At 41.3% G+C, this 19,022-nt stretch overlaps 2 protein-coding genes across 2 annotated transcripts; one reads left to right on the top strand and one right to left on the bottom strand.

Annotated features, from left to right (window-relative positions):
• Window positions 1–753: 753 nt before the first annotated feature.
• On the top strand, window positions 754–11,932 carry c1qtnf4 (C1q and TNF related 4). Its single transcript, NM_001141731.1, is given in 2 exon segments — window positions 754–813; window positions 8,863–11,932. A coding segment is annotated over 1 exon segment (1,113 nt). The 5' UTR covers window positions 754–813; window position 8,863; the 3' UTR covers window positions 9,977–11,932.
• A 625-nt stretch (window positions 11,933–12,557) lies between these two features.
• Window positions 12,558–19,007, bottom strand: LOC106587101 (NADH dehydrogenase [ubiquinone] iron-sulfur protein 3, mitochondrial). The gene is made up of 7 exons (XM_014175094.2): window positions 18,792–19,007; window positions 17,083–17,139; window positions 16,722–16,819; window positions 16,058–16,207; window positions 15,741–15,866; window positions 13,174–13,293; window positions 12,558–12,841 (listed from the first exon to the last, which is right to left on the bottom strand). The coding sequence occupies exons 1-7, from the start codon at window positions 18,844–18,846 to the stop codon at window positions 12,680–12,682; spliced, it is 768 nt and encodes a 255-aa protein (XP_014030569.1). The 5' UTR covers window positions 18,847–19,007; the 3' UTR covers window positions 12,558–12,679.
• Between the last annotated feature and the right edge of the window lie 15 nt (window positions 19,008–19,022).

Raw genomic sequence — 19,022 nt, 5'->3', positions numbered from 1 at the left:
ATTGCTCGTTTAAATATGCGCAGGAGGAACAGATATTTGAATGAGATTATAAAAGAAGTATTGCTAGATGAATTTCAATTTGAGGGCATTACATGCTATCTTTCTTCCACCCTCTTTCCCACTGAGAATGAGGATAATGACTATAACAATGTGGATGGGTGTGAAATTGGCAACGTTGTTGCCATATAACAAAGCCCGTCAGTGATTAAACCCCGACAGGCTCTCTCCTCCCCTTTCATGTGAGCACACACGCACGGGTGCGCACACCACACACACACACACACACACACACACACACACACACACACACACACACACACACACACACACACACACACACACACACACACACACACACACACACACACACACACACACACACACACACACACACACACACACACACACACACACACAACATTATGCACAAACATATTAAAAAACATCCAATTAGAAAATATAGACACATTCTGTAAACCCATTATCTGTTTGAGATACATGGAACATCATGCTAAGACATCACATCAAAAATCCCCACACTTTTTCCAATACCCCCTTGTGTCACCCCGATGCAGAAAATGCCTTAGTAGAGGAGCGCTCTGCACTTCCAGAGTCTCCCTGATCAGATGAGGAGCCCCTTTATCACTCTCATATCCTCCAGTGTGTGTGTATGTGTGTGTGCTGCTTACACAGCCTCACAGACAGCAGCAGCAGGTTGATACACACAAAGACAGTGAACGCTTCCTGGTGCAGAGCCCTTTTGAAGAACTTTGAGCATTCCTCTCCTACAGCACAGTCTCCTCCTACACAGAGGTAAGGACACCTTGAACGAAGGGTTACTGCAGTATAGAGCGGGTTACTTTTTGTCTCTTGCATGGAGTAGATGTTGTGCATTTTACAGTCCTGTCGCGTCTAAGCAACATGCATTGTTTGTCTGCACCGATCTACAGCAACATCTATATGGAATCCGGACTGGGTGCCAAACACTGCTGAGTACATAGGAATGTATCATTTCATCTATCATGTACCACTCTTTATCTCAGGGGGGTGAGAGGATTGCTGTAGGCTTGAGATTGTGGTTTGTTAGTTGACTCCGGATACAATGCTCTCCGCCTATGTACATCTCCTGCTGTATTCTCAATTTCTCTTCCTTTGTTCATATTTGAGTGTTTCCAATGCATAGACCAGAAGAAGGTAATAACATCTTGCAGGAGGATGCGTGGGCATGGTATATAGAATATTATAAACTGGGTGGTTCGAGCCCTGAATGCTGTTTGGCTGACCGCCATGTTATATTAGACCGTATACCACGGGTATGACAAAACATGTATTTTTACTGCTCTAATTACATTGGTAACCAGTTTATAATAGCAATAGGGCACCTCGAGGGTTTGTGGTATATTGCCAATATACCGCGGCTAAGGACTCCGCGTTGCGTCGTGCATAAGAACAGCCCTTAGCACTGGTATATTGGCCATATACAACACCCGCTAGTGCCTTATTGCTTAATTAATCTACAGTACATGGAGAACACTAACAAAGAAAGAGCACCTCCATCATCTCCCACCCAATCCCAGGTTCAGGTTGATCTGTCAACAGCAATGGGAGGTATAGAGAAGAAAGGAGATGATAAAACACCGAGGGGGCTTTAATCTTAACCAATTCCAATTGGTACATACAAGCAGGAAGGAACATGGAGACAAATGCAAACTCAGTCAGGCAGGTGTCCTAGTTAGAGGGAGTTGATGTTTTCATTTTTTTCTTCAAAATGTGAGTGGGAGGATTACAGGCTCAGTCATACACACATTCAGCAGAGTTGTCACTATAGCTAAGTATCTAGATCTCTGGTTTGAACCACAAAAGTTTACAATACAAAACAAGACCGTTAACCTCAAAAAATGTCACACAGAGGGAATATCAATGTCATTATGGTATTTTATTTTTTATTACTAATATTAAATCTTCCTAATTTAAAAATGTTCCATTGCAACTAATCTTGCCCTACTGCAGAGGTTTATGATACTGTAGGCTATAGGGATCTTGAAGGATAATAGTGTTTAACTGCATTGATTGATGTGTACACGAGCAATAGAATTTGATTTGATGATAGCGCTGATGGGAGTATCATGTATAATGAGTACCCGTGCCGTGTTCATCAATGAAAGAGATAAGTTGGCCAGACAATTTCATGCATTGTCCCATGGGCAGTGGTTGTTGTGCAGAGGTCCCTGCGGTCCCCAAAACAGTGGCTGTGTTTGATACTCCTTGCTGCGAGTCTGCCTCCACCCTGCAAACCTTGAGACCCATCTGAAGCCAGTCTATCTATGGACTCGTTTGGGGAGCTGTCAAGTCAACTTCTCAGTGAGCCTCTCTTCTCTTCACACAATCAATATGTGAGATTCTCGCCAGGTGTCTTGCTCCTGTTGGTAGGGTGTAGATCGAACACAAACCGTGCTTCGCTGTTAATGGACTGTGTCTGTGTGCTTCTGGGTTGTTAATGCTGTCATATTATAAACGATGGGACTGTGCATTAAGGGCCAGTCCAGGGAAAGCTTTTCCTCTCCGTTTTTTTAATCATGGTGGTATGCGCAAAACGTCAAATAGTACAAAATAGTTTCACAGATACAGATTCCTTCTCAAGCCTGACATTTTAAAAAGCTCTTTGCTCTCATTTCCCCCTGTTGCTGGTTCTCTCTCTCTACCCCTTTTCTCTCGTTTGAGCCAATGATCCCAGATGGTGACAGATCCCTGCCTCGTGTTAAGGCTCCACTTGAGCAGTGAGATGACATCTGGCGAGAATGTGACTAATAAAAGGGACAGAAGCGGCAGGGACCCTTCATATCATCTCAGATACCAGGGTCCTCTGACTGAAGTGTGCACTTTGATATGCATCCACACTCAGGGGCAGAATTACTCAAATTGTCTGCGCTGTTGAAAAAAAAGATCAATGTAACCCCCAATGTCAATGGTGCAAAGATAATACAGAAACATCCTTATTCAAAGCAGAAGTAGGTGATGCTAAGCAGAAATTTACATTTTGGAAATGCAGAGAGAAGGGTGGTGAGTTTATTGAGAGGAATATCTACAGCCAACGCTTAACTATTATTGTAAATTTAAGCTAATGTATGCACATCTCCTTTGATAAATGCGCCAACTAAGCAAATTAACTATTGTTCACAGATCAACGATAGGATGATAAGGCTATGGTATCAGCCATATGTCTGGCGCCTACAGGGTTGTAACTATGGCATAGTGGCGGTACACCTCATTGTCATGTATAATTACATTAATTAGCACAGACAGCTAAAATAGGGATGCTATTATCCTGGAATTAGGTTTGAGCAGGTCATGTTCAGAGGCTGATCATATGGGAGAGAGGGGACTATTTCACCACTTTATGCCTACGACAAAGATTGAGGGGCTCGCTTGAGAGTGCCTCTCATTTACCTTTAGGTGTGTGGCAATGATATTCTTTGAACATGTAAAAACACATTTTGTACATAAGTCTCATACTAGTTACTATGAAAATGTAAGCTTTTAACTCGTTTTTTCTCCGTTGATTTTCATTATTATCCTCTGTGTAGTATATCCTGTAAACAAACCAAAAGATGAGAAGCAACTGAAAAGGGCACAGGATATGATACCACTGCGTTTCTGTGTGTCTGTTTCATTTAAACCCTGTGTATCATAAAACATGAACCTGAAATACGCTGTAGCAACATGATGATGTCTGATTAACATAATCCTATATAAATAACACCCGGATTGCTTTTGGGTATGCTGGGTTATTGCAAAGCTAATTATCAGGGCATCATTTTCAAAGCTGTTGATGTTTACCCTTGACAGCAGTGCTGTTGCCACGGTTATGTGCTTTCGCAAATTAGTTTGTGCTTCATTACATGTTTTTGTGGGTCAATGCCACATTTTGAGGTTTTTGTAATCCTCTCTACCTGCCTACAAGATTCAGCAGAGAAAGCGTTTTCAATTGTGCTTCCGGTGGGTGGGTTTAACTCAAGGTATTATTGGGAGCTATGGAAATATTTGCTTTTGAGCACAATGGATGTTTTGTGTGCAATTCTGCATGCAAACCTTGGAACTGTAAAGATGACATGCACTGTACTGTATTAAAACATGTACACACTTTAGGGGGACACAGAAAATGCATCTGATATCCATGTCTGAAAAGCTGTGAAGACATATGAAACTGTACCTGGTACTGACAAGTGCTTCTTTCATTTTGACCCAAGCAGATGGGGGGGTTGTGTCCTCACCCAGGAACAATGGCCCTCTGTTTATTGTTTTCATCCCCAGAATCCACAGAGGGATAGAAAAGGGGAAAGAAAAATGTCATAGGACCACCACTATATGAACACTTAAAAGTAGTAGCCTCTGCCTCAGAAAGAACAGCAGTAAACCCATCAAACCACATCTGATCTCAGCAAAATATACGATACAGTGCATTCGGGAAGTATTCAGACCCTTTCACTTTTTCCACATCTTGTTACATTACAGCCTTATTCTAAACGGGATGAAATATTTTTTTTCTTCTTCTCATCAATCTACACACAATACCCCATAATGACAAAGCAAAAACAGTTTTTGAGAAATGTTAGCAAAAATGTAAAAATAAAAAATAAACTGAAATATCCCATTTACATAAGTACTGAGACCCTTTACTCAGTACTTTGTTGAAGCACCTTTGGCAGCGATTACAGTCTCGAGTCTTCTTGGGTATGGCACTACAAGCTTGGCACAGCTGTATTTGGGGAATTTCTCCCATTCTTCTTTGCAGATCCTCTCAAGTTCTGTCAAATTGGATGGGGAGCATCGCTGTACAGTTATTATCAGGACTCTCCAGAGATGTTTGATTGGGTTCAAGGACATTCAGAGACTTGTCCCAAAGCCACTCCTGCGTTGTCTTGGCTGTGTGCTTAGGGTCGTTGTTGTCCTGTTGGAAGGTGAACCTTCACCCCAGTCTGAGGTTTTCAGCAAGGGTCTCTCTGAAATTTGCTTCGTTCATCTTTCCCTTGATCCTGACTAGTCTCCCAGTGCCTGCCGCTGAAAAACATCCCCACAGCATGATGCTGCCACCACCATGCTTCACCGTAGGGATGGTACCAGGTTTCCTCCAGACGTGACGCTTGGCATTCAGACCAAAGAGTTCAGTCTTTGTTTCATCAGACCAGAGAATCTTGTTTCTCATGGTTTGAGAGTCTTTAGGTGCCTTTTGGCAAACTCCAAGCGAGTGGCTTCCGTCTGGCCACTCTACCATAAAGCCCTGATTGTCCTTCTGGAAGTTCCACAGAGGAACTCTGGAGCTCTGTCAGAGTGACCATCGGGTTCTTGGTCACCGGCCTGACCAAGGCCCTTTTACCCCAATTGCTCAGTTTGGCTGGGTGGCCAGCTCTAGGAAGAGCCTTGGTGGTTCCAAACTTCTTCCAATTAAGAATGATGGAGGCCACTGTGTTCTGGGGGACCTTCAATGCTGCAGAAATGTTTTCATACCCTTCCCCAGATCTGTCCCTTGACACAATCCTGTCTCGGAGCTCTACGGACAATTCCTTCGACCTCATGGCTTGGTTTTTGCTCTGACATGCACTGTCAACTGTGGGACCTTATATAGACAGGTGTGTGCCTTTCCAAATCATATCCAATCAATTGAATTTACCGCAGGTGGACTCCAATCAATTTGTAGAAACATCTCATGGATGATCAATGGAAACAGGATGCACCTGAGCTCAATTTCAAGTCTCATAGCAAAGGGTCTGAATACTTATGTAAATAAGGTGTTTATAATTCGAATAAGCTGTTTCACTTTGTCATTAAAGGGGTATTGTGTGTAGATTGACGAGGGGAAAAAATTATATAATACTTTACAGAATAAGGCAGTAACATAACAACATATGGAAAAAGTCAAAGGGTCTGAATACTTTCCGAATGCACTGTACAGTATGTTGCACATATGACATATTATATTTGTTTTATAGTATGTGACATTTTACTTGAGTATACTCTGAGAATATACTTCCAGAAATTTATTAATTTCATTGCAAATGTACGATAGGCTAATATTTACGTTCAAGTATTATACCTTAACTGAGAGTCTACCTATCTACCTACCTAGTCTACCTATTATCTAAATTAACATTCCACAACCTAGGCCCACTTTTGGATCCATCCACACTCCAGGGATGAGACTATTTGGCCACCATTGGGACTTATTCATTTCTGAGCATTTGTTTGTTATCACCTCTAGCAGATGGCTCAGCGTGGTGGAATGCTTTTCACCAACAGCATTAAAGTGCGGAAATGCTGCTCTCTCTAACTTATTTTGGACTCCCATAGGCCTAGTTATTTCACAGTGTCCCTAAAAAAAACATTCACACACTCAAAATAGATTTCAGAATATTAAATAACTACAAACAAGCTATCAACATCCAAAATAGAAGTGATTATGTATTCTGTTCATATTTGGTTGAATAGAAAAATATATAATTGTAAATTCCTCCAATGTAATTGAAGATGTGATGAATATCTACACAGACAATGTCACATTCACTGTAAGGGCAAGACTCAGCCCTCAGTCAGCATCAAAGGCTTGCCATGTAAATGTATTCACAAGCGATTTATTCGTCTTTGGATGGAAACAGGGATGATGCGCTCATGGAGCATATTTCAACATGTCACTCTGCATCAACCATAAAGAAATGAGCAACTTCTTTGCAGCAAGCGGGTCAAATGCAGAACGCTGCAAATACTTGAGGCTGCTGCCATACAATACTAGAACTGTCGTTCATCGATAGCCTCACAATCCTTAAAGAGCAGCTGAACCCAACAAAAATATTTATCTAGTTGAAAACGGCTTATGTTGCATCGATATTATTCAGTGTAAAACTGTACTACAATGTGTATAGTATCATTTTTATCATAAAGTCAGTATCTTCCAAAACTGAGATTTGCAACAGCTGCTACATTCCTACTTCCATTGGATATTTCACGGGTGATTTCGATCATGCCCATTTGCCCACCAACACAGGATGGTAACGCCTAGGGAGAATTGTCATGCACGGAGAATCAGCTGCACTGATTGTGCTCTATCCAATTGTACGGCAGAATCTACAGACAGTGAGATAGACCTGCCCAAATTACGCAGCGCCTCTTACTTGTTTACATAAAACAACATGTCACCAATGTTATGTTGAAAGAACACCATTGGCTCATAAGCCCTTTATCGAGTGGCCACTTGCTAATGTGTTTGATAGTGATCATTGAGTTTGCCACTGTTTTGGGCAAAATTAGAATTGAGACGTTGCGCATCCCAACTGCAACTTGTCAATATTCCAAAATTCCAAATCCATTCGCAAGCATCTCGTTTTCTGCCGCAACCTATTTTGTAACATGATTTGCTGTGAAACGCTGCCAGACAGACGCAAACTCCGGTAATAGATGGTGAGAAAGTTATAAAAACAAAACGTCCAAAATAATAGATTTATCATAGATTAATTCGGACTATTTTGAGGGCGAAATGTTGCGACCGTGTCTCAAGAGGTACAAACAACAATAACTGCCAGGGTACGATATAGCAAACATAACACACCCACGTCGAACCACACCCCCAAGACACAAATCGAGTCTTCCTTCCCGAGCAGCAGAAAATCACATGCGGAATCGATGAGTTCAGTCCCCGCAAGGACAAGAACTATGTCTATTGTGTTCATATCAGCATAAGTGCTGTTTATAAATAGTATCAATCCCATGGGATCAAATTTTTTTCTGTTTAATTCCTTTACTGTTAGAAATTTTCAGACTCCCCATGGAATAACCTACTGTATGTTGGTAAAGTAAACTTAAGACATTGCCTGAAACTCCTTCTGACAGGTTCGCTTCTGTTGTGGCTTCACTGATGAAGATGAATGTGTATTGCATCAGCAGCATCTCATTAGACAAATCTATGTTTTCAACCTCACCGAAGATAGGGACAAATTAGTACTTGGAAAGGACAATTATAGTGAAATCTGCCCACATTGATACTAAAAACCATATTTATTGCAGCACACACAGACATTTAACACATTACATTTTATTTATTTGTATTTAACCTTTATTTAACTATGATAGGACCTGGTAGACCAGACTTTGTTTGCCTTCAATAAAAAAAAAAGGACAGTCCGATTAGTGTGACTTTGTATTTGGGATCAAGCCTTTAAATGGTGGACATAATGATGCTCACTGACTATAATAATTTGCACATAGAGAATGTTAAAACATGCAATTATAAAGGAAGGTTCAGGACAGCAGCTTAATTCCTTTCGATGATTGCTGTTGATTGCTGCCGTGTTTCTTTAGCAAGCTCTTTTGTCAAAGCACTATCATATTTACAAAGACATTGGGTTCAATATAGTGATGAGACAGGAGAGAATTTAGTCATGATATAATTGATGTTGAGTAAATTGATGACTTCGGGTGAAGCTGAATGTGTGTTTTTCTCCAGTTGGTTTGGCACCTCAGACAGCGGAGGGCAAATATTCTTGTCTATCTTTTTTGTTCCTTCATTAGCTGAGTAAAATGAAAGCCTATGCTAATTAGGAACGGATTAATGCTGCTTCTGTTTGGGGTAAACATATTTTCAAAGCAAGTGTCTCAGAGAAGGTTAAATCTTCAATGGATCCAGGTGGTACTGAATCACTAATAACAATCTCACTTGTTTCTGATTTGACTTCGGAACTGAGCTGGCAAAGCCTTGAGCTATTCGATTGTTGACATACAGTCAATTCAGAGTAGAGTATACCTGTTGTGTATTATATTGAGATTAAGCACCTGATTTTGTTGTGTAATTAACTGGGACAATCTTTTTCCCAACAGGATGATGACGATACCACCTAACAGTCTCCTGATTGGCCTGATGTGTCAGGTAACCTGCATGTGGGCCTTTGCTCGCCTGCCTGAGGATGCAGAACAGCGGTCTGCCTTCTCAGTGGCACGCACCAGCAGCATGGAGGGTGGACCTAAGATGGTGGTGACCTTTGACAAGGAGTATGTTAACATCGGTGGAGACTTTGATCCAAAGGCAGGCATGTTCCGCTGCCGCATCCCCGGAGCATACTACTTCTCTTTCACCGTGGGGAAATTCCCACGTCGTGACCTGTCAGTCATGCTAATGAAGAACAGGAATGAAGTGCAGGCCATTGTGTATGATGAGAATGCGGGAGAAGAGCGTAAGGTGCAGAGCCAAAGCGCCATGCTGCAGCTGGACTTTGGTGACACAGTCTGGCTCCGCCTTCACGGTGATCCCCGCTATGCCATCTACAGCAACACAGGTCACTACACCACCTTTAACGGCTACCTAATCTACCCTGACACCTACACCTTCCAAGACCCCAAGCACGAGGACCCAACTCGTATGTATGGAAACGAGGCGACTGCCAATGACCACACCCTAACAGACCAAGATGGGCTAGGAGAAAGGGACAACGTAGAGAAGAGAGAGGAGGTAGAGGATGAAGAGGAAGACCAGAGGTCAGCCTTCTCTGTTGGCCGCACTCAGAGCATCGTAGGGGTGGACCAGGGCTTCCCAGAGCACCGTCCTATCGCCTTTGACACAGACTTTGTCAACATTGGCGCTGACTTTAACGTCACCGAAGGTGTATTCACCTGCCGTATTCCAGGAGCCTACTTCTTCTCCTTCAATGCTGGCAAGCTTCCCCACAAAACCCTGTCAGTCAAGCTGATGAAGAACCACCTGGAGGTGCAGGCCATGATCTACGATGACAGTGATACCGAGAAGGCTCTGCAGAGCCAGAGTCTGATGCTGTCTCTGCGCCGTGGTGATATCGTCTGGCTTTATAGCCACCAGCGCGATGGCTTTGGAGCATACAGCAACCATGCCAAGTATATTACCTTCACTGGATTCCTGGTCTATCCAGAACTCCAAAAAAAACCCACCAATCAGCAGCAACAGCAGAGCCGGAAGCCATAAGGGACAGTGTTAAGAACAGTTGGCTGTGGACCTACTACACTCAATTATTCTATGTCCAGCTAATTCTTTCAATGGGTTTACTTTGTCAAACTCCAACTTGGAGTCTTGAATTGAATGAAGATGTTACTACTTGCTAGCATTTCTGATATTTTCAGGATATGATGTCTCAGTTAATACTTATCTGGATTTTTAACATACCTTTATCAAATGTCTTGAAAGGCATGGTCAAATAATGGGGACACTTGTTTTGTGTCAAAATGAGTATTTTTCCTTCATTTTAGAGTGAGTTTCTGCTAAGGCCAGTGTCTGATCACAATGAAATAAAATGAAATTTTGAACCAAAAAGCATGACCAATATTTAGAATAAAATATCCCTTTACCCTGCAGGGGTGTCCATTGGACGAAGACAGACACCATACTCACCCTGGTTGTAGCTTGAAGTCTGAGCACATTCTCACAGAGCACATGCTAGTTTTGGACCTCGGGGCACCAGACTCATAATTAAATTTCTAACTTAGTAGAGTTGAATTCATTTCCTCAGATGGTAAACGCTGTGGAGAGAATTGAATTGCCTATATCATCCCTTATGATAATCGTGCAGGTTTAATTCACACACCCCAAGAGAGAAAAATGCTGTTCAAATTGTGCCAGACTTCAGCAAATTACAGTCTTAGTTTGAGAGGTCATTTAAACAACATATAAAAATAGCATATAGTCCAATTGTAATGTTAGTTTTACGCTATTGCAAATACTGTATTTTGATTCTCCACATCAGTATTGTGGGCCTATTGGGTTCTCTACACCATCATCTCTGGGTAGTGTTCCTTTTGAATTAGCATCTTATCAAAAGGCATAAACACAAAATGTGACACAATGAGTAATGAGACAGTATTTCAGTAATAGTTAGTCTCCCAGTTAATAGTCATCTACTATGCGAATAGCAGGTTGTCATGAATCTTGCCCTGGAGGCAGAACTGAGCCATTTGCCCTAGATGTTCCAGCTGCAAAGTCCAAACTGTATTTTTAATCTTAATTTATGGTTAGGGCTAGGCATTATGGTTAGCTGTGTAGTTAAGGTTATGTTTAAAATCTGATTTTATGACTTTCTGGCTGTGCCAGCTAGTGACCACTCTGCATAGCTGCCTCCAGAACAAGATTCATGAAGAAAAACCACTAACCTGTCTGTGACTGCGTTGAGTCAGGCACATACTCACTCCTGTGGTGCTGCCCTTTCACAACCTACTTTTGGAGAGCATCCTTCGTCACACTCTTGACTCCCTAATTGTGGCAACTTTTGTACTTTGAGGGTGGAAGGACTTTTTCGATACAGTGATTTGAAAAATATTTGAAACTGATGTATAATTTTTCAATTTGTATGCGAAAATTATAGTTTAGCATTTGCTTTGTAGTTCAATTTCAATCATTCTGTGCATGGACTGCAATAGGAAATAGTCCTCTTGAGTTGAGTGGACCAAATTTGTATAACAGCTTTAATTATATTTAAAAACCACTAGCATGATAACTTGTGAGGGAGTAAGGAACCCACCAAAAGTATTATTTCTAAGAGCTCAGTGAGATCAATTTCCAGAGACATAACATGCATTATGATTTTGGGAATTGAGTCTTACAGAATATTTTGACTTATAATTTCATGCATGCTGTCATGGAGAATAATCGTCTAACAGCTTTGCAGATCTTTGTAATGAGACCATATTTCTATCCATACGTGATTTTTGGTAAATAACTTTGTTGTAAGTGGTATGTTGGTGACTTGTGCTTATATCTTTGTCCTTACAAAGGAATGATTGTAAACAAAATAACATTTTGCCCTGGGTATATTCAACCCATGTGTTAGTACAGTCAGCTTCTTGTTGTCTCCTTGAGATGTTCAAAATATTTCTTATACAATGGATGCTTTGGAACATGTGAAGCAGAATAAATAAAAGTTAATGTTTATTTTTCTGTGCTCTTATTGGTAGAAGGCACATCTATGTCAGTGAACTTGACCATGCCCATAGGGAGAGCTTATATCAGCATGATGCTAATCGACTCGAGACATAGATTGACCTCAATAATATTCAAATATACAAATCTATTTGATCCAATAATAATATTTATACATGTACAGCATATGTGGTCTTGAATATAAGTCTAAAAATGTCACAATATAACCTGCACTATGATATCACACTGCTACGGAACTGCTTTTTAACATGCACAGTGCCCTCTTTTGGTCTGCTATGGTAAAGCAGGTAAGGTCTGGGTTTCCACCATGATTGTACTGTATCTTAGTCACTTCTGCTCTGGCATCGCTCGTCCATACATACATACATATATACACACACACACACACACACACATATATATACACATATATATATAGTCTTAATTTATTCCTACTTAGGTGTGTATGTGTAATTTGTTATATATTACTGCACTGTCGAAGTTAGAAGCACTAGCATTTCACTACACCTGCAATAATATCTTCTAATCACATGTATGTGACCAATAAAATGTGCTTGTACTAGTGCTACAGTTTATTCAGCACATCCAACTAAAGAAAAAAATATCAAGACAAACAAAATGTTCACCTTTTGTTTTTATTTACATAAATACTTGAGTGGGCTCAAGTGGGACATGAGTCCATCAACAGTACGGAAATATTAAATATAGGTGTGGAGATTTTATCTCTGGGGTAGATGGTTACTTGTCAGCTGGCTTATCCCCAGCTGGCAGCTCAGGTGCCTTGGCCTCACGGTGGGCTGGGAACACCTCCCATGGGCTGTTCAGGTCAAATTTACGAAACTCCTGTGAGAGCTCCACAGGCTCTGCCACCACACGCTTCACCTCATCATCATAACGCACCTGAGATGTACCAGATGGACAGAATGAACAACATGGTAGATACCAGTGGAGGCTGATGAGGGGAGGGTGGCTCATAATAATAGCTGGAACGGAGCAAATGGAAATGGCATCAAACCTATGGAATCCATACGTTTGATACCATTCCACTCATTCAGCCATTACCACGAGCCCGTCCTCCCCAATTAAGGTGCCACCAACCTCCTGTGGTAGATACAATACTTCAGTATTGTGAAGTCACATGTACAGATCTTAAGATAGGATTAGGTTATAATTTGGCCTTTAATGTATGTGCACTACATGGGACATTTCTCAGCATTCTTATCTGACCTTACCTCCACAAATCCAGACAGTGGGAAGTCCTTCCTAAATGGATGCCCCTCAAACCCATAATCTGTCAGAATACGTCTCAGGTCAGGATGGTTGGCGAAGAAAACTCCATACATGTCCCACACCTAATGACACAAGCACAAAACATACTTTCATAGTATTGGAAAGGGAGTGTATATTACCGAAAACCTTCTAAGTTTACCAGTAAACGACCAGAATTTGGGTAACATTCAAGTTTTTATTTTTGTGATTTTAATGGCCTTTTTTGGGTACTTCAGATTATCCAGGTGTCTGTAGTTCTCTGGCCCTGTGTGGCCTTATAACATGTAAAACATATAAAATAATCAAAACATTGTTAAATAAAAAAATTGAATGACAAAGCTGTAAAACATTATCCTAAATATAAACCATCAATTTAGTGAATATCATTGTTGTTTAATATACAGTTGACGTCAGAAGTTTACATACACCTTAACCAAATACATTTAAACTCAGTTTCACAATTCCTGACATTTAATCCTAGTAAAAATTCCCTGTTTTAGGTCAGTTAGGATCACCACTTTATTTTAAGAATGTGAAATGTCAGAATAATAGAGAGAATGATTTATTTCAGCTTTTATTTCTTTCATCACATTCCCAGTGGGTCAGAAGTTTACATACACTCAATTAGTATTTGGTAGCATTGCCTTCAAATTGTTTAACTTGGGTCAAACGTTTTTGGGTAGCCTTCCACAATAAGTTGGATGAATGTTGGCCCATTCCTCCTGACAGAGCTGGTGTAACAGTCAGGTTTGTAGGCCTCCTTGCTCGCACACGCTTTTTCAGTTCTGCACACAAATGTTCTATAGGGTTGAGGTCAGGGCTTTGTGATGGCCACTCCAATACCTTGACCTTAAGCCATTTTGCCACAACTTGGAAGTATGCTTGGGGTCATTATCCAGTTGGAAGACCCATTTGCGACCAAGCTTTAACTTCCTGACTGATGTCTTGAGATGTTGCTTCAATATATCCACGTATTTTTCCTCCCTCATGATTTCATCTATTTTGTGAAGTGCACCAGTCCCTCCTGCAGCAAAGCACCCCACAACATGAGGCTGCCACCTCTGTGCTTCAGGGTCGGGATGGTGTTTTTGGCTTGCAAGCCTCCCTTTTTCCTCCAAACATAACAATGGTCATTATGGCCAAACAGTTCTAGTTTTGTTTCATCAGACCAGAGGACATTTCTCCAAAACGTATGATCTTTGTCCCCATGTGCAGTTGCAAACCGTAGTCTGGCTTGTTTATGGTGGTTTTGGAGCAGTGGCTTCTTCCTTGCTGAGCGGCCTTTCAGGTTATGTCGATATAGGACTCGTTTTACTGTGGATATAGATACTTTTGTACCCGTTTCCTCCAGCATCTTCACAAGGTCCTTTGCTGTTGTTCTGGGATTGATTTGCACATTTTGCACCAAAGTACGTTCATCTCTAGGAGACAGAACGCATCTCCTTCCTGAGCGGTGTGACGGCTGCGGGGTCCCATGGTGTTTATATTTGTGTACTAATGTTTGTACAGATGAACGAGGTACCTTCAGGCGTTTGGAAATTGCTCCCAAGGATGAACCAGACTTGTGGAGGTCTACAATTTCTATTCTGAGGTGTTGGCTGATTTCTTTTGATTTTCCCATGATGTCAAGCAAAGAGGCACTGAGTTTGAAGGTAGGCCTTGAAATACATCCACAGGTACACCTCCAATTGACTCCAATGATGCCAATTAGCCTATCAGAAGCTTCTAAATCCATGACATTATTTCCTGGAATTTTCCAAGCTGTTTAAAGGCACAGTCAACCTAGTGTATGTAAACTTCTGACCCACTGGAATTGTGATACATTGAATAATATGTGAAATAATCTGTCTGTAAACAATTGTTGAAAAAATGACTTGTGTCATGCACAATGTAGATGTCCTAACCGACTTTCCAAAACTATAGTTTGTGAACAAGAAATTTGGGGAGTGGTTGAAAAATGAGTTTAAGACTTCAACCTAAGTGTATGTAAACTTCTGATGTCGACAGTATGGGTTTCAGCATGAATTATCCTTTATATCCCCCCCCCCACACACACACATTTATTTTACTATGTCAATTTGTCTTTGTTATTCATCTTTTGGTCGCTAAACTGGTGGCAGTTGTGAAAAAAGTCAATAATTGGAAAAGTTGCAGAGTTAATTGAAAATAATGCCTTTGTTGATCAGATGCTTTTTTTTTCATTAATTATGATATTTTCTCTTGAACCATATCATGTCTCCACTAGAAAATCTTGGAGAACATAGACAGATATAAAAAAAAAAAAAAAAAAAGTATACTATATCTTTTTTTAAATGTATAAATTACCAAAGTTACAATAGATTGCCATAGATCACCTGTTAATTACCGGTAACTTTGGTAAATTACTGCTAGCTTGGCAAACCTATCCTTTCATTAGAATTTGCCTTTGTCAGGCAAAATATGAATCCTGAGCTGCCAACACAAAAATGTTACATTGAAATCTTAGAATCCTTCAAGCAAAGCATTCTTACGATGTAACTGTCAGACTTACCTCCCTCTCGTACCAGTTGGCTGCGTTGTGGACAGACACAGACGAGTCTACTGGGGTGAGCTCGTCGGTGTAGGTCTTCAAACGGATCCGGGAGTTGTAGCGCAGGGAGAGCAGGTTGTACACAATCTATTCGCCAAAGAAAACAGACTTAGACATAAAAACTTCACCTCTGATTAGATCAGGGTTCCTCAAAGTAATCTGGTTAAATTCTAAGTTTGTGTCTGACCACACGTTAATAACCACAAAAATAACAAAGCACTGTCATGAAGAGAGAGGTATACTATTGGAACAGCCTGGGGGTATGGACGGAATAGTACCTCAAAGCGATTCTGGCGAGTGGGAATGTCAACTGCAGTAAGGTCAATCATGTTTCGGAACTGAGCGTTGCTGTGGTCTCTCAGAAAGGTCAACACAGGGATGACCCCGTCAGGATGGATCATCACCTCCAACTCATTGTAACACGTCACCTGAAGATATAACATGCATCCTTGTGAAGCTCATATGGCTTCAAAGTGACATTCAATTACCTATACCAAATGGCAAGCTTTTTAAGAAGGTAAATAAAGATTAAAATGACTTTAGTGGTCAATTGTACACAAGGTCCAAACGAAATTAACCGCTTTTAACCCAACCCCTCTGAAATATACACATACAAACAGGTTTTGGAGAGGGGCGGGGGCTGCCACACTGGGCGCCCGGGGACTTGTTGTTGTGGGGTGTTAAGTGCCTTGCTCAAGGGCACAATGAATTTCAAATCTAGGATTTGATACAAGACACCTTCCGGTTGCCAGCTTAATTCCCAAGTGTGGGCTCCTTTCTAACCTTATGTGTATATTCCCCATGTTTGAGATGCACCATATGCATTTAGGATTTACAGTACAGTTTCCCTTAAGGGTTGCTCAACATTGTATGATTGTGTGGCTGTCTTTGTGTTAAAGCTGACTATTCATTATAGCAGTTGGTGCAATTACATTATCTTACCTGGACTTGCTGCACATATTTAGGAAGCATTTCAGCCACATATTCTCCAAAAGCTGCAAGTTGGTTATGGGTGACCGCATCCTTGGGTCTAACCGTGGCTACACAGAGATAGGCACATGAAATATATATTTTTTTTAAAGGATGAGGCAATACAATTATTGTTGCACTCAATCATCTATTGTATTCAGTGTTGCAAAGATCACTGACTGCATTTAAAACTAAATGGTTAGATAATTATACTACATTGGGGATGGACTAGGACTTTGCGGGTTCAACATACTGATGATGATTATCTACAATGTGCACCATAAAGACAAATGCCACGGGCTGGGTGAATTCTACTAGACACTGGTATACTCACGTTTTGTTTCAGTAGTCTCGGATCTCGCTTGCATGAGACATGGGCTTCGATTGGCAACTGTAACATATTACATAAAATAACATTACGTACTCAATAGCTAACAAACGTTAAAACGGGTTGGATTACCAGCATGGTCCTCTCCTCTGAGCTAGTTGACTGCTCGCTAACTAGCAGCTAAGTGACTAACACTTTCACGTTACTTGACTCAGTTATGGCTACATAACATGTCAAAACAAGGATATAGCTAGCTAATAGATACACTACATGACCAAAAGTTTGTGGACACCTGCTCATCGAACACCTCAATCCATAATAATAGGCTTTAATATGGAGTTGGTCCCCCATTTTCCGCTATAACAGCCTCCACTCTTCTGGGAAGGCTTTCCACTAGATGTTGGAACAATTCTGTGGGGACTTGCTTTCATTCAGCCACAAGACCATTAGTGAGGTCGGGCACTGATGTTGGGCGATTAGGCATGGCTCGCAGTCAGCGTTCCAATTCATTCCAAAGGTGTTTGATAGGGTTGAGGTCAGGGCTCTGTTCAGGCCAGTCAAGTACTTCCACACCGATCTCGACAAACCATTTATTTATGGACCTCGCTTTGTTCACAGGGGCATTGTCATGCTGAAACAGGTAAGGGCCTTCCCAAAGCAGTTGTCACAAAGCTGGGAGTACCGAATCGTCTACAATGTAGCATTAAGATTTCCCTTCACTGGAACTAAGGTGCCTAGCCCGAACCATGAAAAACAGCCCCAGACACTTATTCCTCCTCCACCAAACTTTACAGTTGGCACTATGCATTCGGGTAGGTAGTGTTCTCCTGGCATCCACCAAACCCAGATTCGTCCATTGGACTGCCAGATGGTAAAGCGCGATTCATCACTCCAGAGAACGCGTTTCCACTATTCCAGACTCCAATGGCGGTGAGCTTTACACCACTCCAGCCAACACTTGGCATTGCGCAAGGTGATCTTACGCTTGTGTGTGGCTGCTCAGCCATGGAAACCCATTTCATGAAGCTCCAGACATTGCCTCCAGAGGCAGTTGGACAGATGATTTTTACACACTAGAGCACTCAGTGGTCCAGTTCTGTGAGCTTGTGTGGCCTGCCACTTCACGGCTGAGCCGTTGTTGCTCCTAGAAGTTTCCACTTCACAATAACAGCACTTCCAGTTGACCTGGACAGCTCTAGCAGGGCAGACATTTGATGAACTGACAACAGTGCCACGTTGAAAGTCACTGAGCTCTCCAGTAAGGCCATCCTACTATCAATGTTTGCCTATGATGATTGCATGGCTGTGTTCAATTTTATACACCTGTCAGCAACGGCTGTGGCCAAATTCACAAATTTGAAGAGGTGTCCACATACCTTTGTATATATAGTGTATTATAAGCATGCATGCCTGTTAGTGTCAAGTTATAAATTGACATGACAATGTGCGTTCCAGGTCGTCTGTTTAAGTCGTACTGCACAGATGATCAACATCTGACTTGCGTTTAGTAAACCTCTAGATGCGCAGTGTGACAACTAAAATCCCGACCTGGAACATAACCACTGACTTGCTAGCCAATTTGACGGAAGGTCAAGTGAGAACTGGCTGAGTAGAGATAGCGCGATCTTAACACCAATATAAATGCGTTATCATGCACATTAACTATAAATGAAGACAGCATGTTAGTGCATAGTTAATGCTCGAAATATACTTACGATTCAAAGTCCTGCTAAAACCTCCGCGAACAAAACGCACTAACGATGCCGCCATGTTTTTTCAATGACGTTGTCAATTTTCTTCTTCTGTTTTTTTTTTTATAACGCTGGGTAGTTTAAACGCACAGATAGAACGAGACAGATATTTCACCGGATGTAAATGTAAGGCATCCGCTTGACGTTTCCGCTCGAAAATAGGACCAAAACGACGAATGAAAGATAAAAAATAAA

Source organism: Salmo salar, chromosome 26 (genome assembly GCF_965601325.2).
Source record: "Salmo salar chromosome 26, fSalSal1, whole genome shotgun sequence".
Taxonomy (NCBI): Eukaryota; Metazoa; Chordata; class Actinopteri; order Salmoniformes; family Salmonidae; genus Salmo; species Salmo salar.
This window is presented reverse-complemented; position numbering and strand designations above follow the sequence as displayed.

What these genes read in the sequence shown, in the direction of transcription:
- LOC106587101 (XM_014175094.2), bottom strand. Translation starts at nt 18,846, where the DNA reads ATGGCGGCATCGTTAGTGCGTTTTGTTCGCGGAGGTTTTAGCAGGACT. An exon ending in TTTTAGCAGGACTTTGAATC is followed by an intron (nt 17,140 to 18,791) that starts GTAAGTATATTT and finishes AATATGTTACAG; the next exon opens with TTGCCAATCGAAGCCCATGT. An exon ending in CACTGTCTGGATTTGTGGAG is followed by an intron (nt 12,842 to 13,173) that starts GTAAGGTCAGAT and finishes GGTACATCTCAG; the next exon opens with GTGCGTTATGATGATGAGGT.